The 25,521-nt window shown below is 37.4% G+C and overlaps 1 protein-coding gene across 5 annotated transcripts in view; it reads right to left on the bottom strand.

The window, feature by feature from the left end:
* The window catches only part of TENM2 (teneurin transmembrane protein 2), a 1,209,082-nt gene that overhangs the window by 695,572 nt on the left and 487,989 nt on the right, over positions 1-25,521 (bottom strand). For 2 of the 5 annotated variants that reach the window (XM_029218185.1, XM_029218186.1), the window contains exon 1: positions 19,584-19,968. The exons of the other annotated variants lie outside the window; for them this stretch is intronic. In XM_029218185.1, coding sequence (XP_029074018.1) covers positions 19,584-19,629 — 46 coding nt within the window. In that variant the 5' untranslated portion in view covers positions 19,630-19,968. Of the gene's footprint in view, positions 1-19,583; positions 19,969-25,521 lie in introns of those variants that run through there. 5 annotated transcript variants of the gene reach the window in all.

Raw genomic sequence — 25,521 nt, 5'->3', positions numbered from 1 at the left:
ATCATCAATGAGAAATACAACTTCTATACTGGATGGCTAAAGACAGAAGGAAACAGAAAGTTGGCACCTGGCATTGTATGAGCTGATCTTAATACAGTTTAATTTTAGCAGTGGATGCTTCAAGCCAGATTTCTAATCTACTAGCAGATTTAAAGAATTTAAGTTCTTCTTAAATACTGCATATTTTATCATTGTTATATACAATATTCCTTTCTAACAGGCAGAGAATGTGTAACTTAAGGAATGTACATGAAACTCTAGATATGCAAGAGAAAAGTCACATTTCAGCAAAGAAATGTATCCCAGTCATCTCGAAATCTACATGTGATTGTCACCCAATGACATCAGCATGATATGACTAACATGATGTTGCCAACATGACTATTTTGCTGAGGTGAGAGAGAAGAAAGTAGCAAGCATTCCTGCTATACAGGGACCCATTCCAGAAATGCTTGTGACCAGTAATGCAAAGATCTACAATGGTGGTTTATCTCAAAACTCTAAAAGAAATAGCTGTGACTGGGGACATTCTTTCCAATTTCAGGAGTGTTCTTACAAACTGGATGGATAGACTCAAAGGATACAATGTATATGTTATCATCTAAAGGCAAATCTAGAAATCTTAGAGTGAAGATGAGGAATAAGCATTTATAGTTTTAATTTAAGTCTTAATTCCCAACTTCTCTTCACAGATAGACAGAAGCCTAAAGAAATGAACAGTGACCAGAGTCCCATAGTTTTGGGTGAGGCTTACAGCTAAATGGGATTTGGCAAAGAGCCTGGGGCTTATAACCACCAATGCAGTTCAGAAAAAGTCTTAATTCAAAGAGCCCAAACAGAGGAAGAATTTATGCCCATAAGAAGATGATCAAGTTAGAGGTCCATGACTAGAAGAATTTCTACAAAAGATGGCAGAAAGTGGAAAGCTTTTCCAAGGCCATCCCCTTTAAAAAACAAAAAACAAAAAAACTTGTATTCTTAGCATGAATGGAAAGAGAGGGCCAGATCAAATATTCCTGAGTGATTCAATTGAGACCCCAAATCATCTTTTTTATAATAGCTCCAAAATGAAAGGAGCTCCAATCTCTACCAATAGAGGATTATTTCCATAGGGATATGGGCTGTGTCTGTTTTATCTATTACTGTATTCCTTCAGAAACTAGGGCAGGGCCATGTAAAGAGTGAACACTCGATAAATATTTATATAATGAATAATTGTTAAATGAAAAAATCGCATATTTTATAAAATGAAAAATTATAGTTATAAAATAAAGTTTTTAAAGTAAAGAAAAAGACCACAGTGACATCAATTCAAAAAGTAGCCTACTAAATCATGTGTGATATAAATTTCATTTTATTAAACATTTTATAGTATATGTATAGAAAAACATCTGAGCCCATATTTTCTCCATAATATTGAACATTATGATTATGACATTAAAAAACACAAAAAAGGAAATTTATGTTTTTCCAATCTATAAAGAACAGATATTTTCCTGAAGTAATAAAGAATTTACCTTTAAAAATATAATAAAAGCTAAAGCTTGCCAACATAACTTTAAATATACTCATCTCAAGCTCACGGACCATATCGAAAACTTCCAAATTTAAGTCTTTAGAAGTGACCAGGGTTTGGTGAAAGAAAAATCCATGAGACAGGCAGAATGAAACCACATCTCTGTGGTACCATTTGTGCGAGCAAAATGACTTCACAATCAATGTAATGTTTATTTTATGGGTAACTGATACGAGGACTGAATTGATGGTTCTAAATATGCTGATGTGACAAAATGCCAGGAAGGATTGGGGCTGCATTATACTCTTAAGCTGCATCCTATAAATAGCACAGTTTAGAAGATCCTCAAGTGGAGAATTACGGTAGTCTAGACTTAAAGCAATAAAGGGGTTTACCAACATTTCCACCTTGTTCTTGCTGAGCTGGGGCTTCGCTTCCGGGAGGTTAAAATGGTGCTCCAGTAACAATGGCAGGATGTTTACCCACTGATGAATCAGATGTCAACAGGACACAAAGGCACTCACAACTCTGGGATGCTTTTAAAATCACATTCCATAAAACGGTTACCAGAGAAGAAGCCCAACTTAGCAAGCACTTGGAGCTAAGGAACTTGTGACAGCCTCCCATACTCAACCTGGGTAAAATCCTCATTCTGGACTGGCATATACTGGAATGTGGAATAACCACCCCCTGAGAACCTCTGTATCACTTGATTTCAGCTCCCTCACTGCATTTGTCTGTTCTTTCTCTTACTTGCATACTCACCCTCTCAACAGTGTACCATTAAAATACATGTCAATTGCAAAGCATTATGAAATTGTTACTTCTTATTGCACCAACTGTTAGGGCGTTTGAGAACAGGGAATATGTCCTATTCATTTTTCTTGTAAGTGATTATTAAGTGTAATGCCACCTGTAATTTTGTAAGTGGCTTCTCTGTGTAGAAATTGTATTAAGGAGTTTATATGCATCACTGCTGCTGCTCGTAACCTCCGGCAGTGATACTGTCCCCATTTTACAGAAGAAAATTGATCTGCGAAAAGCTTAATTTATTTGCAAAGGAGCATAGAGCTTCTGTGTATGATGATGGTATAACACTGCATACTGCAACCGCACTGTTATTAACCATTAAGGAAATGGTCAGTGAATGAAATGCTTCGAGATCTGCCTCTAAAGATCTGAGTAGAACTATCTTTCATTCCACACCTAAAAGAAACAAGACTCACTGGAAATTGATTGGAATAATGCCATTTGAATGCTCAGTATGTTTGTTGGTTGAGTGATAAGTATTACATTTATCCCATAACAAAACACAAACCATCAAACCAAACAATTGCCCCCTCCTCCAAAAAAGCAGCAAATGTTCATTTTATTGATTAAAATCTGGGAGAAGTTGGGTTCAAATAGATGAGAGAAGTTTTTATTGTCGACCTTCCCAGAGCTTTTAATATGATAATAGTTATTATGAAGTGCCAAGAAAAGGCTATTATATGAATTATTTCTCAAACTTATTCCACTAAAGGAACACTTTCTTTGCAGAGTTTCATATTGGACTGACTTTCTATGGATTATATCTTAGAAAATTCTACCCTTGGGAAGCTAGAGCAATCAGAACCGTTCAGACTGCTTTGTGCATTTAATGTTGACACACAAATGGATAAAGACCAACAATGTTAAATCAGCATTTTATTTTGTGCAGCTATGGTTCAGAAGATGTACCTGGGCACTTGGTAGACTAATATAATGAGCACTTTTTAACGAACATACATCGCTTTCTAAGAAGAAAAGGAAGTAATGTGGGAGAAATTTCTTGCATCATTGTACGCAAATGCGTAAGGGATTTTTTATGAAATTCAAAAAAAATTGCCTGATTAAGACAAATGACAGAGTAATAAGTCAAAACACCAAACGCACATATTCAAAACGGTAGAAATATTTTGTTGGAGAAAAGAGGGAAAAAAGTAACTACCATTTATAAAAACCTCAAATTAAAGAGAAAAATACCGTTGAAGACGGTTAACGTTTCCCTACTGTTCTATATATGCATACAATTGAATAAATCTGGTTGAAATTTCATCAAACTGAATTTAATGTATATAAATGTATGCTTAAAGTTTTTAATATCGTGATTCTATTCAACTTATTAGGGAAAATGAATAAGAATGACCTTCTGAACAGAAGAAAAACAAGGAAGAAAGCCTTCCTCTATTACTATAAATTTAGTACGATAAATCAGTGGACTAACAGTGCAGAAAAAAAAAATATATATATATAAATACACACACACAAGTATATTTTACAGAGCAGAAGGCCCTGAAATAGACTCTGCTGCACAAGAGATTTAATATAGACTACAGGTGAAAATTCCAATAATAGATTAACTTTGAGGGGGAAACAGATCCTTATCTGACACACACATAAATTTCTAAATGGATTTAAAAGTTTAATGTTATTAACATTTTTTTAATTACTAGGAGAAAATAGTACATATTTATTGGACCTTATACTGTGGATCCTTTTAAAGCTGAGAACCAATTCAAGATAGCTAAAATATTAGAAGGCTTTACTACATGAAGAGTTTAAATAGCTTTATGTGAAAAAACAAAATAAAAAAACTACCGAGGTAAAATATTAGCAATGAAAATGACAAGCAGAAGTTTATCATACCCTAAAAATATTAAAGGTAGTTATAAAGAAAGAAATCTGAGTTTGTTTTTAGAAGGATGAAATTAAGCAGAAAATTCAGTGGAAAGTGAATAAATTAAAAGATCAAGTGTATAATCTCAATAGAAATAACATAAATTTTAAAAATAATAATTATGATTACTTATTATATAGGCAAAATGATCAAAATGATAGACCAAACTATTATCAGTATTTATCTTTTTATAGTAGCATTTCAAAATGTAAAACCATTTTTCACTTGTATATTTTTCCGAAGTTTTTTATAACAAGCATATAATTAGATTTTTATAATCACAAAATTAGTGAAAGTTACTTTTTAAGTCATGGTATATTTTTAAGGCATATACTCTGGTAGAATAGTAACATAACGTTTTTGAGTGCTACTTAATACATGAGGGAATTCCCACAGTATAACAATGAATGCATGAAACAAAATCTTGATTCTTAAAATATTCATTTGCTTAAGTGCATTTAAAAATAGATTTGGGTGAGATTGTGGGTGGTTTTTATTATGTTTACTTTTTTCTGAACTTTCTGAATTTCATGCACGGACCATTCTACTTTTATAGTTAGAAAATACGTATTTAAATAAATGTGCTTTTCTTCATTGCTATCATAAACTTATTGGAGAGTGTGTAGCCAAGAAAACATAGAATGGAATATGGTATAAAATGTGGTATTCAGTATTCCTGTCTCTCCCTCACGATAATTCACATTTATTTTTGTATGCTGATACTAGTTTTCCTGTTTTTTTTTTTTTTTTTAAGAACCAAACCACGTAGTCTTAACAGAGAGTCAAATTTCATTACTGATTTGCTGATACTTAACAAATGTTAAATAATGTGTGTACTGTGCATTAAGGGAACACTGAGAGAGACAATTGAAAAGTTTGTGGCTTTATGAAGATAGAAAAGATGATACATCTTTCTCTCATTGAGAGAAACATTCATGTCATTCATGTCATCTGATTTTTATGTTTCTTGGCAGATTGGCAGATCTGAAGGGAAGTTTCAAGAACAAAGACGAGGTGAATTAAACGGGACCCAAACATAAATGCAAAACAGAAATCCACACTCCAATTGTTGAATAACCAGGATCCCCTATACTGCCCTTTGCAAAACTGTAAGAAATTCTACATAGGTTATACATGTCTCTTACATGGGCCTAGTAATTTTCAGAAATGGTCTCAGGTATATCGCTTTTTAAAAACACTAACATCAGTAGGTACCTGTAGTAGATTTTATTTTATTTCATTTTTGTTTGTTTGAGCTTCCCAAGTGATTGTGGGAACAAAAGTGGTTTGAAAAGTTAATCTGTAACTAAGCATCAAAAGGAAATAATATCTTTTAACAATGCTTATTCATATCAATTCATTGGAACAAAAACTATACCTGTGGCTACATAATTACCTTCTAAAATAAATTTCACTCAACACACCCAATTGATGGAAAGAAATAATATCACAGTCTGTCTAGAAATATGAGAAGTGATATCTCAAATTAAGGAACAACTCAATGCATGAATATTCACAAAAACATGCAAACTACTACATACCAAGGCACCATATCTAAACATCGCCACCGGGCTTAGACTAGTAGCTATAACAGGTGGGCCACCACTATATTTAGAACATGAAGACAAGAAGAAATTTGCCCCCAAACACCAGTTTTCTACTGCATCATCCAGCAGACACTGTCATGTTGCAATAATGTTGCACACTCGTTCCATTTATGATGAAACATATGGAAACTTAATTCTCTGAGAAAGTGAACAATAAACCCTGGGAATATCACTCACTTTCAACAGATTGAAATGGTTTGATCACCTCCTGCCACTCCCTGCCTTTTTCTGCGCTCAGATGCCTCTTAGGATCTCAGCATGCGATTCTCATTAATGGCAGCAGAGGGGGGTGCTGGAGCTCTAGGTGACCATGCTTCTGCATTAAACCAGACCTTTGCAAACCACCAGGCTCTCGGGCTAAGGGGGGAAAAAGTGGGAATTTCCCAGCCCCCGTAATGCTTTCTGACATATAAAAAAGGAAAATAGTTACACCTTTCACTGCATCACTGTGGGAAACTAATTTGTTTTGACATACCGGGAAGTAATCTGATGTTCGTATTTATTCTGAAAAAAGCTGTATTAGCTAAAAACAAATTTCATGAATAAAACCAGGGGTACGTAATCAGACATGTCTACCGAGTACAGCTGATAGAGAGGGAATTAACCATTGCTCGGAAACTTCTCTTTAAAGGAATCTAATTTCTATCGCTTTGAAATCTTTCCCAATTCCTCTCTCTAGCACTGTTAGGACCCAGGACACAGCTGTCTCCGCCAACACATGGAAACATTATACCCAGAACACTAGTGGGCATTGATCCGACCCGCTTGTCTCATGCTTCTCCTTCCAAAAGGCCTTATAAATGATCTTGATTGAAGAGCTATTTCAATACTATTCTTGGCACAATGACAGTCACTGAAAACCTTTCTGGGCCGCAGCCTGTTTCACACAAGCTGACACACCACCTTATTTATCTTCAGTTTATGAAAAGCTAATAGCTAAAATCCTGTTTGAACTGACGAATCACCAAAAACTCCCTTCTCCAAACTCTTCTGGTTAGGAAAGCCATATAGAAAGATATTGGGCCTTAAAGATAACAGAAAGAAGCGGTGTGGGGTGGGGGAGGGGAGGGGCGGAGGGGACTCCAATGAAACCACAGTGAGTGATAAGGGACTCAGAGTTACAAGTATTAAAAGAGATGAATTGCATTAACCCCTGCCCTTCCCCATTATATGCACTGCCCACTGGAAACAACAACAGAATTACTAAAATCCCACACTCTCTAATGGGATGGTAATAGGATTCAGAGGCCATTAGGGTAAAGGCAATCCATATTTTACACAGTAATAAGCTCAGACTGAAGATGCTACACCCCTCCTCAGAGATCAACAATTACCAATTTAACATTAACAAATCCACAAGCACGAACAAAATTGCAAAATAAACCCAAGTTAAAAGTCAAAGGTCTATTTTTTATAATCGCATGCATTTTTGTGAAGTAAAATCATCTAACTAAATTGAAATATATATATTTTTTACTCCAATATTGATTATTATTTCTCATTCTAGAACGCTTTGGAAATGAGGGATACTGTGCTTGGTTTGAGGTGGTTCTAATTCTTTACAAATGGAATATATTTTCTCATGGAAAGTACATTCCCCTCTACAAAGAATTACTGTTTTTCCAAAAACTTTCTTTTTTGGGCTTCCCTGGTGGCGCAGTGGTTGAGAGTCCGCCTGCCGATGCAGGGGACGTGGGTTCGTGCCCCGGTCCGGGAAGATCCCACATGCCGCGGAGCGGCTGGGCCCGTGAGCCATGGCCGCTGGGCCTGCACGTCCGGAGCCTGTGCTCCGCAACGGGAAAAAACTTTCTTTTTTTATTCCAGAAAAAAAATAAACTATTTTTGGTATTAAGAGTGTCTACAAAAGATATCTGAGTGAATTTAATAGGACACGCTGGAGAAGAAACAGGAGAGTGAGGCATAAATGGACATGCCAACATAATCCTCACGGAAGCAAAAATTGGGGTAAGAAAGTATAGGTAAAAAATTAAAAGAGAAGTTACAGTAGTGAGCTCAAATCATTTAATAGGCATGTTGCCAGGGGGACAGTAAACTGACCAGCCTTTTAACGTTTATTAGTATAAATTAGAATAATTATTTTATTGGTTGTTGAACATTTGTATTAAACTGTTATCTAAAAAAAAAATTGTTATCTAAAGAACTTCTAGGATGGCTGTAAGGTTGTTTATGCTTTTGTGTCATACAGAAAGATAATGAATTTTTAGGAAAATATTTTGATGGATGAGTTCTTAAACTTTTACCAGAGATGAAGAAAAGGATTTAGGATTAATCTCCACATGTCCCTCTTTTTAACTCTCCTGACACAATACTAAAAAAGAGAATCCCTGAAAATAGATAGCAAATATTACCAAAGTGTAGAATAATAGCGAGCTCCCCCATCAGCTTCCATGCTGTATCACGTGTGCTTTAGTTCTTCCTAAAACTTTCTCATTATTCTTTCTGAATGATAATATAGTTCCAAAGCTGTCTTAATCATATAAATATATGGAGAAAATCTCATTTTATACTGTTTATAAAATATATACTACCTCCTTTGGACAACAATAAAGATAAATGACAGTGAGCACAGGACTAGACGATAAAGGCAGAAGGTAATTTCAAATAATAAGGAGAAGATACCATATCTGAATGCTCTTTCTACCACATTCCTCATACGTCTCGCCAAACTCATCACACATTTGCAAATTAAAATAATACCTGGAATGTAGCTAAGTTAAAATCATGAAAGGTTAAAGTTGTCCACTCTTTAATTCCAAATCCATTCTTAACCATTTTTCAGGGTACTATGAGAATAATTTTCTACTTTGAGGGTTTGGCTTAACTAACATAACCAACTAAAAACCAAACAGAAGTGAATTGGGTGCTCTGACACTAAAAACTACCCAGTCACTTAAATGTGTCCCTCTGTAGAGAATGATAGCGTGGGAATCTGTTTGGGATGCAAACATAAGTCTCTGGGTGTTAAAAGGAAGACTGGCACCTATTAGGGACTTTCATGCGCAAGTAAAGAGAGATAGCTCCATCTTATCAAATCAGAGAACTCAAAGACCTCATTGAAACATTTAAGGAGAAGAGTGGGGAAGGATGATTTGGAGGAAGAAGATCTTCACATAAAGTGAGGTCCCTAGACCCAACTAAAAACAAGTCAATATTTACTTATTCTGCATCATCTTTTTCAGTAGTTCTGACAGCCAAGGCTCCATATCTTAAACCAATCATTAGAGTGGAGAGAGGGAGTCACTGCTTTTAGGGTTTCACCAGGACAAGTCTACTGTCTCTGATAAGTAATCTGATCAGAGACTAGCGCGAAAACCACAGCTTTGAAGTGTACACCCCCCTTCAGCTAAGAGGATGGTTCTATTCTGGTACTTAGGGACCTTGATTATTTCAAGGCAGATAAAGAGAGGCAGAAGAAAGGTAACACTTGGGACCACTTTGAACCTGTCCTTGAATAAGACTTGAGTCCAAACAAGGCTGTCAATCCTTCCCAGTTTCTTGAAGAGGTGATAACTTCTTTTTAATTTATCAATGCATTGTGATCATTTATGTATTTAAACATTTATTCAAGAGTTACTGGTTAAATAAACTTCATGCTGCCAGATATTTTCCTAGGCTTCACCATATACCATGAACAAGCTTGATCACATGGTTCATGCCTTCACTGAGCTTAATAGATTATGCAGATATGTACAGTTAGACTGGTAGTTCTATAAATGGTAAACAGTGTTACAATAAGGTAAGTACATTGTTATAGAGTTACAGAGTGGGAGCTCAGAGTTTAGGCTTAGGGAGGGATAGTCCAGGAAACTTCTGGGAGGAATCAACATTTAACCTGAGACCTAAAAGATGAATAGGAATCAGCCAGGGGCAAGCTGGCTTGTTAGCAGAAGACTAGAAGGATGAGCATTTGCAAAGACACAATTATGAAAGCTGCAAGGACTGAAAGGAATTCTGTGGAGATGGAACAGAGAATGCAAAAGCTTGAGAGAGCAGACATGGGGCACAGAGGCAAGGGAGGGGATGCCCTGGAGGCATCCAACTACCCTGCAAACTCCTTGAGGATAGGAAATATATTGTATCTTCCTCATTTAATAATTTGGCAGCAAAGTAAGGACTAGATTACCTATTGGAAGTAATCTATCAATTTATCAAATACCTATTGGGGATCTCTTGGTGATAACTGAAGCCCCTCTAAGCCTAAATTTCTATTAAGTACTTCATGTGATCACTCTTTAAAAATGCTTATAGGTTTCTGTTTGGTTTCATTTAGCATAGGCTTGGTGTGAAGGTGTGTGTTTAAATTTGGAATGGCTCTTTACCATCCCCCATCACCTCCTATTGTCTTATTTCTGAATATTCCCCTCTAGGCATTTGTGTTTGCAACCCCTGGATTAGGGTTTATCATGGAGGAAACTGAGCTAGGAATGCAATCTGCTATGGTGTAAATGAACACATATGGGAATAGGCTATCGATAGCTTAGTTCCAAGTGTGAGTGATCTTCATTCACACGTGCAAGACATATTAAATTCTAAGCCATGGCAGGCAACTTCAGCTCAGGTGATAATCATTCCTTCTCAAATCCAGATGAAACCGGAAGCTCTGCCACACTATTTTCTCTGGCATGGGATGGAGTGTAAGAGGCGCCAGCAACTCCACCGTCAAGTAGTTCATAGCTACCTGCCATCATTTTCTACACTTTCTTGTGCATGACATTTCTAGAGAAAAATCTGATCAATGTGCTCAACTGTGCGGTAATTTGCTGAACTGTCAACAATTTTAGCTTTATATATAAAATAAATCACAACTTTCTAAGATATTTCCCAACATCAGGGGCATTTAGTTCATAAAAACAATTAGAATTGCAACATATAAATCATCAAATCATTCATTTCTAAGAGTGGAGGAGACTGAATTGGCAGCTGAAATAGAAGTAGTGTTTTGAATGTAATAGTCAAGTGTTTAAAAACAATTTAGTATTTTGTTCTGTTAACATTAAAAATATCTTCAAAAAGTATTCTAGAGAATCACGGTCTTATAATAAACCATCGTAAAGTAATTACAGCTTGGGTTTCTGTCAAGGTTCTTGCCATGTAAGTGTTCATCTATATGAAATTTGCTTAAAATAAATAGAATAGATTCATTTCAGGAACAAGAATGACATGATTTTTTTGTTAACACTGATTAATGATTTTAGTTCCTAATGTCATTAGTCGACTATCATCATTTTATCATTTGAAAAATGGCCTTCAGAATCTCTAGGTCTCATCTAGATGTGAATGTTTGCCCATTTCTTATATTCTACTGACCTCTAGAGACTATATGTGTGTGTATATAAATTACATATGATATGTGGTTATAAACACATGAAACATACATCATAAATGCCACAGATTGAGAAAAAGGAATCTTCACTGCATAAGCCCATTTCATTTTAGAAAAATACGCACACATTGTTTGCACATATTTTCAAACAAGACCTTATGTGTACACATTTAATACTAAGCATGTTGATGGCACTCTCCCTGTGTTCTCGCTTATACAGAACTCATAGAAAAGTGAATACCAGACAAATGGATCCTATGTTTCGTTCGTGACTTGCCAGCAGTAAGGGGTAACAGAGAATTTAGTCTCGTTGGCCTGGCTTTTCCACAAAGCCAGATATATTTTTAGTTGAGACCAGATCACTTTATGTGAGGCTCTTCTTCCCCAGAATCACGCTTGCCGTGTTTCTTTTCCAATCCTCCTCCTGACCAGGCAAAGCATATTAAATTTAGAACTACCTACTGAGGGCTCTGACGGCTCTGTAATCCTTGAATTTTTTCTCGCAATGTTTCCAACTATTAAATATATCCATGAGTGAAACATTCAACATTAAAATAATTTCTAATTCAGGACTAGACCATGAACTCCTTAAGAGTTATGTCTGGTTTATCTGGTACCTAGCACACTGCATGTCAGATTGTGGGAAATTAATCATGTCAGCTGGAAAGAAACATGATATCTTACCAGGAATACAACCACATTTTATCTTCCTAGGAATATGCCCATTCACTCTCTAACTCTGACTATAGATACAGGTACAAATATCAATATAGATACAGATACAGAGATGGAGATATAGATAAAAATATGCACATACATAGAGTAACCATGTATGTATGTATGTATATATATATATATGTGTATATACATGTGTATAAATGTGCACACCATATAAACGACAAGAGGCATCTCCTACATACATATAATTCATGATCAAGGTTCTCCATTTTCAGTTTTGTCTGCTATAGTACTGTTTAAATTTTCATTTACACTATGGATTGAAAACTATTGGTTACTATACTACATCATCAGCTACACCTCAACATTTAAAAACTTCAAGTACATTTCTTTCTAATAACCTCAATTCTAATGATAAAAAAAACTATTTTTAGTGTCAAGAGTAATAACATTTTTTGCCCTTTAGTATATCTGTGTTTATATTACATATTATATATTTTGTTAGTTACATTATATTACACAATATGTTTAGAAATAGAAACACCTCCTGAAGTTTGATTATGCACCTCAAAAGTGCAACCAATTATAGACATGTTTGTCCAATAAGGGTAGTAAGAGAGAAGAGTGCATTATTTGACAAGACATTGTTACAACGTGGCAGGTATGACCACAAGATTTTGAGAATGTCAAAGCCACAACTAATGTATAAGAAAAGGAGGGAGATCAAATTCTGATTCTGTAGCAACATCCTCTAGATGGAATCCTTCACCCTGTTCTGCAAACTTGGAAGGTGGCTGGTAACGTTCATGCCTATTCTGTGATTACAACCTCTCTGGAAAAGCCAGCTACCCTTCCAGTCCTTTCACCATTTCAATGTAATTCTGGGATCTAAGAGATTTTCAAGTCTTTAAAGTCAATTGGGACTTTGACGACCTCCAGGGGTCAAATTCTACATGTAAATAATTTATCAAGGATTGACTGGTAGTCAGTGATAATGGAAATGAGATAGGACCGGTACTGGAGATTAACTAAGTGGGGTTTGGGCACCAGTAATCCACTTTTGTACTTAACACTAAAGAAATATGCTTAGCAGAACCCTGATAACCTGCACAAGGTATACTTGCTTGATCTCAATGGTCTTAAAAAATGCCAGCTAGGCACGCTACCCAGCCAGTTAATTCAACACTGTAGTTGGTTGGGTGGTAGGGCAGGGACATGATATAAGCCAGAGCAATGAAACCAGTTTCTTGGCATGGTTCAGACTAGTGGATTTACTTTTTGCCTCTTAAATGTGTGGCTAAAATATTGGCATCTTAACAGCTATAGTAAACCACCATTTGTAAATAGAAAGAGGGGTTCCCCCAAATGGAAATTTAGTCAGTCAATTTTAGTTTCAAAAACCCACCTCTTAGACTTTTTACATAATTAGCTCTTCCTGAAGGAAAATTCACAGGTTTGGATCTTGCTGTTCAAATATGCCTTTCCATACCCTTAGCAGAGGTGCCAGTGATTAGAGAAACGATACATGTCAGGTAGTCAGAGAGAAGACAGGGAAGTCAGAGAAGAAATCTGAATGATCTCTATGCTGGAAATTCGAACCTGGATAATCAAGACTGTACTATGTGCACAATAATGATTCTGTCCAGTTAAGAGAAATTTGTAATGCACTCTGTTTCAAGCCTAAAAAGTCACATTTTTCAAAAATCTGTATTTTGGCCTCCAATGGCTTAAAAAGTTCTCCTAGCTAGATTGTCTCCAATTACAGAAATCCTTCCCAAGTACAAGGCTACAGAAGTATATTAAACCTGTAGGATACCATGTAGCTGACTGTTTTACAGAGCTCTACAGCACACCCGATCTCTATGCATGAGGTAATACCACTGAAGCAATTCACCACAATCTGATAATAGTATCTGTTCAGCTCACAAATGTTGTCTTACATATGGGGGTAAATTGTCTTTGAATAGAAGGTTCATGATAGCAAGCAAAGGGAGGTACAAATAAATTTATATTAACTTTAAGAATCCCTCCCACCATCCCAACACACACACACACACACACACACACACACACACACAGATTTCATGGGTAAACAAACACAGGACTGCTGTGGGTTCAATAGATTTCTGGTCTACCCAGCAATGATGGAGTTACTGCAGTGACCACACATGTGTGAGTCAGGAAGAAGGTCTGGCCACAGCTAACTGACTGTCAGAAGAACTGATGGCAACAGTGAAAAGACAGCTCCAGTGCAGGGCTCGACTTTGGTCCTGTATCAAGTAGCGGTCGGTGACTAGCAAATAACAGATAATAACAGAGTTGTAAATTTCCATTGTATTAATACACACCCCTCCAGTGAACATAGGGATGTGCACGTTACGGATTGGTGAGTGCTAGTTTTTCCAGGTTTTCAGTACTCTGCAAACACACGGAAGCAAAAGAGTCAAATGAGGCAGACTGAAGGAAACAGAAAAAAAAAATATCCACCTACATTCAAGGTATGAAACAATAATTTCTAAGCCTTTGGGAATCTATTTTTTTCCCTTGCATTGTAATGCAGTCAAGTGTCTGAGTGATGCCTTTTGTGTTTGATAATGTCAAGTTTGAATGTCATGGGTAGCCCCCATCTCTGATGGTATTAAAATGGTGGGAAGATGAAAAGCTTGGAAAAGTAAATGGAACAAATTAGATTAAAGTAGTTGGAGGACAAGGCAAAGCATTCATCTACAGCTTGGTTCTGAGGTGACGTTGGTCACCCTGTCTACGGGAATAGGCTGGTTAAATCAGTTTCTGAGGAAAAGGGTGGCATTCCACTTAATTATGCGAATAATTATTTTTGCTCTTTCTCATTATGAAGTCTATCAGATGAAAGAAAACATCTTATATGTTAATATATAAACTTCCATTAAATGATCAGAGGAGTCTCCACAACTGAGCTTCGGTCAAACATTCTAGGCATCTCCCAGTTCAAGTTAAGTCAGTCAAGGTTTATAGAAAATAACTGACACACAGACAATTCAGGGAGGCAATTAATTCCCAAAAAGGAAGTATATACCTCTTCAGAGAGATTAAACCTTAAAGATCATAAAAACCCATTCTAATCGATGTCGGGAAACCAGAGATGAACCTAAGACTAATTGATTATATCCAAATAGTATGGAGAGAATACCACACCTGCTAAATTACAGGTCTCATCTCCGACAAATGGTGAAGGTTTTTCTTATGAAAACAAAAGCATATACACAAAATCCCTGTCTAATGAGGCCGTGACATCTACAGTACATACAAGAGATTGCAATAATTACAATAGGAAGGTGTTTCTCCGAGTCATTCGCCCTCCCCTCAGCAGTGTTTCTCAACCTTACCACTTATATCTAGGCTAATGCAGTAGATTATTCAAGGCTTCAAGCCTCAAGACTAGGGGTTCTCGCTGTTTTTTTCAACAATAACCCTAGAAGATAAAGCAATATTCCACGGGTAACGATAGCTCCTTAGGGCCACAATTTAATGAGAGGGCAGATGGACCCTAAATAGGCATTTTAGCATCACTATCTATGGGCAAGTCGCATGGTATGGACCCATTATTCCACTCCTCCCTGACTCCCACACAAAGAACACTCCTTTAGAAGCTGCCAGATCACATCTTTCCAGTGGCTATTGAATACCTGCCATTCAAGGTTCTCAATCGTACTGGCATTGGTCATTCATTTCGGTGTTACTGCCCACAGGACCCCTCTGACTTGGCTCATCTGGATTATTTTGTGTTTTCGCCTTTTACTCCTGATTCAAAGGCGACCATCCTCAGGATCCCCTCAACCTGCAGTGACCTTTCCTTCTTTGCTCTCCTAGGGAAAGAGTCAGGATTAACCAGCACATTTTAACCCACTAGGTAATTCTTCAGGTCTGGTCGACATTTTCTGTTTTCCTAAGGTTCTCACTGAGAGGACAGGCACTTTTTGCTATCAGGACAGACATTTTTTGGCACATTTAACTCACGGTGCTTTGAGTATAGTCAGTGCTTGATAGCTATAATGAAAAACAGAGAACACCTATAGCGAAGCGCAAATCAACCAGAGAAAGAAACCAAATTCTCCCACCAAACTGTAAAGCTTTTCTTATTTAAAGACAGAGAGAAAAAAATGATCACTATGGGTCAAACACAAAACATGTATATGAATCAAAGCAAAAAAAAAAAAAAATTGAAACAACCTTACCCCAGTGGACTTATAGTGCTAATTACAAAATACGAGTAGATGATACTCATGCCTTCTAAATGTAAGCTTTTCCCTTCCAGAAAAGAGAAATGAATGGGTGTTAAATCAAAAAACAACCTATGGAGCATTTCACACCTCAGGAATGAAAACTGATAAAGAAAGGCTTCAATGCAAAAGAAAAATGCACCAGAAGACAGCATGGACTGTTTAAGGTAAGAAAAACTGAAAGCTCTACCACATAGGCTATCTTGTCTGAATGTGCTTTTGTAATATCTAAGGCCCCCTTTGCATTGGAAAAATTGTACACGCTTCTCTTTCACAATTGAAATCGGTTAATTGATCATTTCCAAAAATAAATACTCTCATAGATAGAGGTCACTGGTTTTCTGAAATTGCATCAGTTTGTGTCTGGGTACTAGAATCCCGGGCTCCTCTGGGTTGTCTTTGTCATTTTATCAGAGTGATTACCAGCAGAGTAGCTCCAGCGTGGGTGCCCTCCGCTTCTAGCGCTGATGCTTGCTCTCTGCAGTCCCAGTTTCTCCATCAAGCCTTGTGGCTCTTGCTTTGGAAATCTGGCACTTAACAGCCAATGTTAATTATATTTTCTAGTCAGAGGAAAATCCTATTGGACTAATTTTTCAAAATCACGTAATAAAATAACTTCAGTGACAAACCATGTAGGTTTTCAATTGTTTTTTAACAGAGAGATCTATTAAGCACTTAATATTCGGTGGGAAAACAGTCTCAGAGCAATGAAATTCTATTACTGTAGAGGTTGCATGCTTTTAATTTCTTAATATTTTATTACATGTTGGCAACTGGTGCATATTTTTATAATGCGTTTGATCATTACTCTTCTCCGGGTATTCTATTTCAGTTCTTCCTCTGACATCATATTTGCATGTTAAAGGGTTTTAGCATTCAGGGATGAAATGTTCTGAATAGTAATGCGCAGTTAACTTGATTTTTTAAAAACGGAAAACAGCAAACAGGCATTATATATAGGGTCTAAAGAGAACAATCTCATAATTTAAAAATCTAGCTCAAGTTTTAATCACTTTCTATAGAACATCATAAAAGGTAATGATTCAACATAACTCATTAATTAGCAAATTATGCAAAATGCTACCAGCGGAGTTTGGGGAGAAAGATCTTGTTCGTTGGCTTTTCTAAGTCTATCACATTTCTTTTTTTGCCTGTAAGAAAAAAAATGATCTTTTCTTTGCTCTCCAGCAACATCTACTGGAAAAGTCAGAAAAATGCTATTTATATTAATCAGATAGTTTGAGTAAAAGGATAGCTGTGGTTACCATCTGCTTAAAAAGTGCACGCTGAACTACCAACCAGTCTACAACTGATTTATTTCTGCCTGCTTTAGTTCCATTTAGTTCTCCAGGAGAAGGATAGTGGTTCAGTGATAACAGACGGCCAAGCTACAACTTCAAATTCATCATCTCCTCACCACGAAGTAGTCATTTTCATAAATAAAATTAAAACGCATATAGGATGCAGACAACATATTTCCCCCAGTCCGTCTTCTCAACACTTGTCACTTATTTAAGATGTAATCATTATTATCAGCAGTGGCATTGAAACACTCAATGGTTAGCTAAAGCTAGAGTCAAAGAAAAGGTTTGATCAGAGAAAGCTATGTAGAAACAGGGACTGAATTTGAGAAGAGCCGCTTCAAGATTCTGCAAAGTTTCCTAAGTTGAAAAAAAAGAAAGCGACATGTGATATGATTTTAAAAACTGACTATGCTACCACCAGCATGATTACATCAAACATCCTAGCAGTTTCTTTTTCCCCTTATCCACATCTTTCCCCACTCTTTTAACCATGATGGAAAAATTAAGTTTCCCCACACCTGTATGAGGGGCTTTCCAGAGAACTTCTGTTGGAGATTATCTCTAGATGATGAAGTGTGATGAGACCTATAGTCGGTTTGGTCTCCACTCCCTAACATTCAGCAGCTCCTGATGTCCCCATAAAATTGGATTCACAGGTTGCGACCACAAGATGCCGTTAGATGGTCTGGCAAACACGAGACACGTCAGGGTAAGGAATTGAGGGGCAAGTTGCTTGGAAACTTGGTAAGAAAATAATCTTATCACCAAATAAATATATAAAATATCTTCTCATGCACAGTGCTGAACTCAACCATGTCACAGTCTAGCAATTCTTTCTAGGACCAAACCCTGTGGAGGCATTAAAGTCACCTTTCTATATCTCATTCTGGAGAAGCATTTTTTAACAGAATTTTATACTTTTAATATTCTGATTTTCCCAACCTTCCAAAAAATCATCTAAATATTAATTCAAACATTTTAGGTAACATCCTAGGTAAGAATCTGGATATCATTTGGATGTCATTATCCTTAAATCAAAACTCTGGCTAATTAAAATTTTTTCTTTTTGCATTCTCAAATCTCAGTTCACTCACGCCAGCAATAAATTTCAGCAGCAGAGGCGAGGAACATAAAATCAATGAAGACTGAGGTTCAAAACAAATGATCACAACTTTAAAACAACAGCAGCAGCAACAAAAATCAGGCGCCGGGAGACTACAGTGTATTGCATTTGGTGTTTGTTCAACGTTAAAATAGATGTGAGCCTTTTAAGCTTCATCCCAAAGCTCTTTAAAGGAGAAATGCCATCAAATATAATCCACAACTCTCATTCATAGCGCACAAAAGGGACAGATTCCCGAAAGCCACCTACAGTAGAAGTCCGCATGTATTCTATATTTAGGGTCCTAATGCAAAGTTCCGACTTGAGGCTGATAATTAGTCCCCTTTATTGTTGAGCCGCTTAAAATCCAGGACGGCTGATCAAACAGCACCTCCAGAGTTAACTCCCATTTCAAACTGTCATAATTCAGTTATCCTAATTATTTACTGGATCCTTTTCTAACACATGCCCTAAACTGATGTTTTAACTTCATATTTCATTTGGGGCAACACAATCTCCATTTATGAAGCATCAACCTGACACAGGTTAGGGAGATAGAAGCAGCGCTTCACCCACAAGATCCAAGCCAAACACAGCCCAGCAGCTCGACTTAAACTCTACCCTTGCCTAAACCTCCGGTGAAAAATTATTATAACGCAGCAGAAGTTCAGTTAGAAGAAAAATTTCAAATCCCAGCTGTCTCCCAGGGTTTAAGTCCCGGAGTTCAAAAACAAGATCAATTGAATTTTTATTATTATTTTTCCCCGTTAGCTATTTAGAATTTCACATAATGCAAAGTGCTATTCTGATCAAAATCATCTTTCTCATCTCTCCCCTGAAATAAAACGGAGGAGAAATCATCCAGTTTAAATGCATTTGCTATACAAATCTATTTTCAATTGAATTTGCTGCATGCTCTAATTCATCAAAATTAATACAGGTACTTTCTATGTTAAACAAAAGGAAGTCGACTGAAAAATCAGCTTCTGCTGTGGATGCCTTTCTCAATTACAAAACGGTGAAAACAGAGATTTAACTAAGCCACTCGGTCAAACCCTCCGATGGGCGCTCTTACCTGTCTCCGCTGAAGGCTTCCTTCCCTTGTTAGCAGCGTGCAGCATCTCCACTAGCTCGCCCCAATCCTCGCCACCGGTCTCAAATTACACCGCTAAATCCACCCCCTGCCTTTTTTTCCCCCTTTCTTTCTTACCCTTTTTTTTTTTTCTTTTCTTTTCTTTTCCCCAGCAAGAAAATGCTTATTGAAAGTGATTAGTTTTTGTTGTCCCTTTTAAGTCCCTCCTGCGGGAAGGAACAGGGGAGCAATGTGACGCCACCTTTTAATCTTTTGTAAGAGTGCAAAGGCAGAAAAGGAACGCTCGATCAAACTGAGCTGCACACATGACTAAAACTCGCAGGAGAGGCTGCCGCTGCCTGGCGAAAGCATCGCTAGGCTTGAGTGTAAGAACAGAGAAGAGGGAAGAGTCAATGGAATGTGACAACGTATGTGCATCAAAGGCAGGAGGAGAGAGAGAACAATGAGCGAGGGAAGGACAGCGGGGAGAGAGGGAGAGGGAGATGGAGAGAGAGATGGAGAGAGAGAGGGAAGAGAGAACATGGGGAAAAGATAGAGCGGGTTTCAGGCAAAGGATTCTGAGAATAAAGCCACAGTGCAGTGTCTGGCAGCTTCTGTTTTTATCTCAGCAAGCATGATACACTGCCTCTCTCATTTAGAAACACATTCGTGTATCTTCCAGGTTTGAAAACTGAGATAATCGCCATGTGTCTCTGGTTTTTTCTGACTGGCATTTAACTGTGCAGTGTACCTGTGATTTTTTAGGATGCGTTTACGTGCAATGTATTTCGCATATTTATTTATGTAGGCAAAAATGAAAGCTGCTAATTTCTACGGCAATTTGCAACGTAGTTTTACTGACAGATGGAATTCTACTTATCATAACTGCTGACAAACTGCCACGGGTAAACAAAAGAAGAAACAAATGCTTCGTCTTGATAATTGTCTTTAAAAGGAAGAGCCCACACCAAAATATTAGCAGTTGCAAAAACCTACGTTTCCTGGTTAAAGTTGGAAAGGTGGTTTCTTTCCAGTCATTTTGTAAAGAAAGGCAAAATAAAAGGCAGGGCAAGATGTTTGAAGGAAAGGTGTTGGAAAAGAGCTATTAGGAAAGTGAAAACCTCAATTCTTTCTGGTTTCCCTCCAAATGTGACAACAGGCTTGCTTTCTTGAGTCCTGGAACAGAGTTTTTGAGTCACTATTTCTATAGACTTTTACTGCATCATTCTGCCTTCCTGTACCATTTTAAAGTAGGCTCCATTTTTAAAAGAGTCAAAAAGAAATGATTTCCTAATTCAAATGGTTTCGAATGCTGTTTCACCAGCTTTGCTCCATCTCTACTCCGTTCCTGCCACATGGGGGCTAGGATTAATTCCCTAAGTGACCTCTTTTATAAGGATGTAAATTGCTTATTCCAAGGTCAAGTATTTGGTATAAGTTAAGTTATTGGTGAAAATAACTGCTTGCTTCCCATGGTAACCTGAGCTAATGCAGTAGTAAGCCAGCAGGAAGAGGTTACATTCAAGCTTTTAACTGACCATCTTTTTGAAATGAAGCAGTTCTAATACGGAAAATAAATCCCATGTCTCCTACTCATAAGAGTTATTATTTGGGAAAAACTAAAAGCAAAACAAAACATTCAATCATTTCACTTTAACTATGGTGTATTCCAATAATATATCCCTGGACCCTAAGCATCTGGTATTTTGGAGTTCTTGTGTAAACCACCAGATATAGACTGAGAACTGGTCCAGGAATGAGACCTTCTATCTCCACCCTGGCCACATTGCTGTATCCAAAGAGGGACTGCTTGATCTTGTTAAACTCGGGAGTGTCATCATTTTCATGGCTTGCCAATAGGAGGATATGTCTATAGTTTGGACCCAAATAAAGAAGTAACAATCTCCCTCCATCCCTCCAATGTGATCAAGATGAAGCCCTACTGATCATTAAGGCAGAGCCGAGAATGGGGAACACACAGAGGCTGAACAGAAGGCAGCTGGCCAGAGAACAGAGTGTGCTCAGATGTAGAAGGAAAGGAGGCTGCAGGGCCGGTGAGTAGCTAAGGAAGTGGTGCCCTGGTAAATCCAGAATTCTCTGCAAACATTTCGAAGAGTGTATTGGAAGCAGCATCCTTTAAATGGCATTATTGAGATAGATTCTATAGTGAAAATCAACTTGATACAAGGGAGTAAGTAGACTGAGAATTTTCTGCCAATAAAAATAAAGACCCTGTTACAAGAATATAACCATTTCAGTGAAAGAAAAGCCGGGGAGGGGCCTGGGTCGCATTGAACAGGATCGGCAAAATATAGTCAAAGAAAAATAAAAAGAAATCAAGGCGACGAAAAGAGATGTTTTTAAAAGCTATAAATGGCTATCGGTGTTGTTGCTTATTTTCACCACTTCCTTAGTGAGGAGGTGAGGGCCCCGAGAGGGCAACGTTTGCAGTTTGATATCCATGACTTAAGATACCTTGACTGAGGGGGGACCATCTGACTCTACGAGGGTGCCCAAGGTGGCCCAAATCACGTTAATGTTTCTTGCTGGAATATGACTTTCACAGGTCTTGTTTCTCTGCAGGAGAGCTTTCTGCCCACGTGCTTATACTGTGGAGTAGATGGTGGTTAAATGCTCAGTTTTGGGAACCAGGCTTCCCGGGACTGAATCCCAGCTCCACGACCTGCTTGCTGTGTGATCTTGACCACATTATTTTGCCTCTCTGTGGCTCTTTCCTCATCTCAAAATGGGTATAATAACATTACCTGCCTCACGGGGCTGGCATTTGGAATAAATAATGCATGTGCTGTTATGAGTTCTGTTTCCGACCCACAGCAAGTGCCTCATATGTGTTAACTCCTATTAGGGAATCCACCTGAAAGATTTTTTTTTTAATAGTTAAAATAGACAATATTTTCTCATCTCAGAGTAGACGGCTCACAAAGACTTATTTCCACTCTGCCCTTCCTTGTAAGCTCTAGTTATTCAACCTGCCCTCTGGGTCTTTCCACTTGGATGATATGCTTAAAACTCAAGAATTTCCACAATCAAACTCATGAATCAAAACAAGCTTTCTCTCCCAATTCCCTCACCTGTGTAAAGTGTATAAATCTTGGAGTCATACAGGGTTCTTTTCTTTCCTTTCTCTCAACATTCGACTATCGGTAACTATCAAGTATCACCCCCTCATATCTTTTAAAGTTATTGTTTCATTTCCAGATTTTTAATACCTTCTCCACCTGCGCACTTTTGCCTGGACTATTGCGATAATCTTTTAATGCAGCACTTCGCCGTGGTTTTCTGTCCTGAAACACATGGACGGGGATGAAATGCAGCATTCGCTTCTCTAGGGACAGTCCTAGGGTCCTGCCAAAGACCCAACCAGATCATAACAACACCCCTTTTCCTCCTCTCAAGAAAGCACTCGGAATCTAAGTGAAGTCGAGTGGCATTATTCTAGAAATGACCTTGAATCTGCTCTAATGGATAAAGCAGCTAATCTTCGGCAAACCAATACTTTACTATTAGTGCCTTGTTAGTTGTGAAACATCTCCCAACTGTCATGACACAGCTATTGAAAGCAACCATTTTAAGAGGTTTTCTTTTCATCTCCAATTCATCCTTCACAAACCAGAATAACCTTCTTAAAATGCCACTCGGAATGACAACCATCACCAATAGTTATTGGTTGGTCGACTGAAAGTCTGTTTTATTTCATTACCTTATGTAGCAGCTTAAAAATCATCAAAGGTTCAAAAAAATGATAGTAAAAATCATTATCTGAAGAAACAAAGAGCACGCAGAAAAAAAAATGTGGGGAAAAGAAAGGTGTGTCAAGCTAATGATAAAAAAAGATCATGTTACTTTCCTGACAACTGTAATATTTGCAATTATCGTCAGCCTTTTAACATTTGTAATTTGTGATTTCTTTTCTTGTTCCAAATACATATCAGTTTTTATAAGAAATCATCAAAGGTTCACAATTCTTTAGAGAACTAGTAAAAATCACTTTGTTGTACAGATTTTTTTCCCCTCATATTCAATCACCTCTGACACCAACCTATCCCTGTAAACATTCACTCTGTCACCTCCTCACAGGAGCTCCCTCCCCTGTCCCCAGCCTGACCTGGCACATCCCTTCCAGCCTCATTCCTCATTCTCTTTAGAATGTCCTCTTCTCCTTCATCCCGACATACTAAACTCTTAGCTCTTTATCTAACACTGAGACAAGTTACATATTCCCCCAGGAAGACTTTCTTGACCTTCCGAAGTTTACAGTGATGAAATTATTTTAACCACAATAACTACTCAAATGCTCTACGGAAAGTGATTTGTATGATAATAACGAGCTTGGCTTTGGAGTTGCTCCTAGGTCTAAATCCTGACCTGAAATTGCTTCCAAATCGTGGGACCCTGATCAAATCCCTTTTCTCTTTCAACCTCACTGTCTTCACCTGTAAAATTCATTAGGTAATAAATGTAAAGTAATTAGCACAATAGCTAGTATACAGCTAGCACCTACACAATAAAGAGGAGTTAGTAATCATACAAGTGCTTATTAAATGACAGGGATTTATCGTTGCCTCTAATTTCTAAACCTCAGGACAACCCACCAAATGGCTATTAGAACCTTTTTACAGAAGATGAGACTGAGGTTTATCAAAATTAACTTAGCCAATAGTACACAAAGAACAAATGGCAGAGCCAGCATATAAACCCTTGTCTTCAACCTTCTAGTTATTTTTATCCTTGCCTATCATTGACCACTGAGCCTATACTGTATTGCTTTATTATTACTTGGGTTTTCAGGTTTGCGCCCTATTTTTCTGTATTATAGACTAAATGAGAGCAATACTCACGTTTAAACTATCTTTGCATCTTTAGTATCTTTCAGAAATCTTTACACAAAGTAACCCGCCTACTTGATAAATGCTGACTGCTTGATCATCTGTGCTCATGGGGATTCAAGTTTTTAACCATATCTGAATTCAGTGACACTGGTTTTTGCAGAAATGGCTTCATCATCCTTTCTATGAAAAACATCATAGTTATACAAAATAATATAAAAGAGAAACAGTACATATGAATGAGGCATGGAGATAGAAAAGAATGACAGTCTCTGCAAAAAAGCGGTAGGAAAAGTGATACTCATCGATTTGATTTGCTTCTTCATACTTGGCATTTATATTCTGCTTGAAGATAGGGCCCTCAGGCTACCCATTCCATGCATGGAAAAGTGGAGGTTATTAGCTGAACATCATCCATTTAAGGTCACACAGAAAGTAGAAATATCCACTCAAATACCCACGGCATTCCGTCACCTTTAATTCTTTCTTTTTAAATAAATGCAGTAATTATATTCTCATTTATTTTCTTTCTGGCTATTAGTCTATACAATACTAAAACAATGTGGAGTAGGATAAAATATTCAGTCCACCAGTATCATGTTTTCCAGTGTATGTGGTGATAAACAATGCTACTGAATTTTCAACAAGTTGAATGAATGCTTTTATTTCAAATATGTGTAGACCATGGTCTCTGCCAGTCTGTGCACAAGTGAAAAGCAACAGAACTAAGAAGAGAAATGCCCTGTGCACCCCACATGGGATAATTAATATTACCAAACACTTACTGTCTTATAACAGTCTTGATATGTGCATAAACTTCATGAAGTCAGGATATACTGTTGTTCACTGCTGTATTCCTGGCACCTAGAGCAGTGCTTAATTTACAGTGGGTGCTCAATACGTATGTGTCTGATAAATGAATTAGTGAATGGGGTCATCCCACGAGGTTACCTAAACCCGTCAATTTCTAGCGATTTTTTTTGATTTCCACACAACTGGTGTATATATACCCAAATATATTTCATACTCTGCCACCTCCCTGTGTAACTTCCCCTGGAATTTATTTTGTTAAATGTTTGCTACCCTTTGTTCCC

Source organism: Monodon monoceros, unplaced genomic scaffold (genome assembly GCF_005190385.1).
Source record: "Monodon monoceros isolate NGI ecotype Baffin Bay Population unplaced genomic scaffold, NGI_Narwhal_1 Super_Scaffold_12, whole genome shotgun sequence".
NCBI classification, from domain to species: Eukaryota; Metazoa; Chordata; class Mammalia; order Artiodactyla; family Monodontidae; genus Monodon; species Monodon monoceros.
Note: the sequence above shows the minus strand (reverse complement) of the source record. Positions and strands in the feature narration are given on the sequence as shown.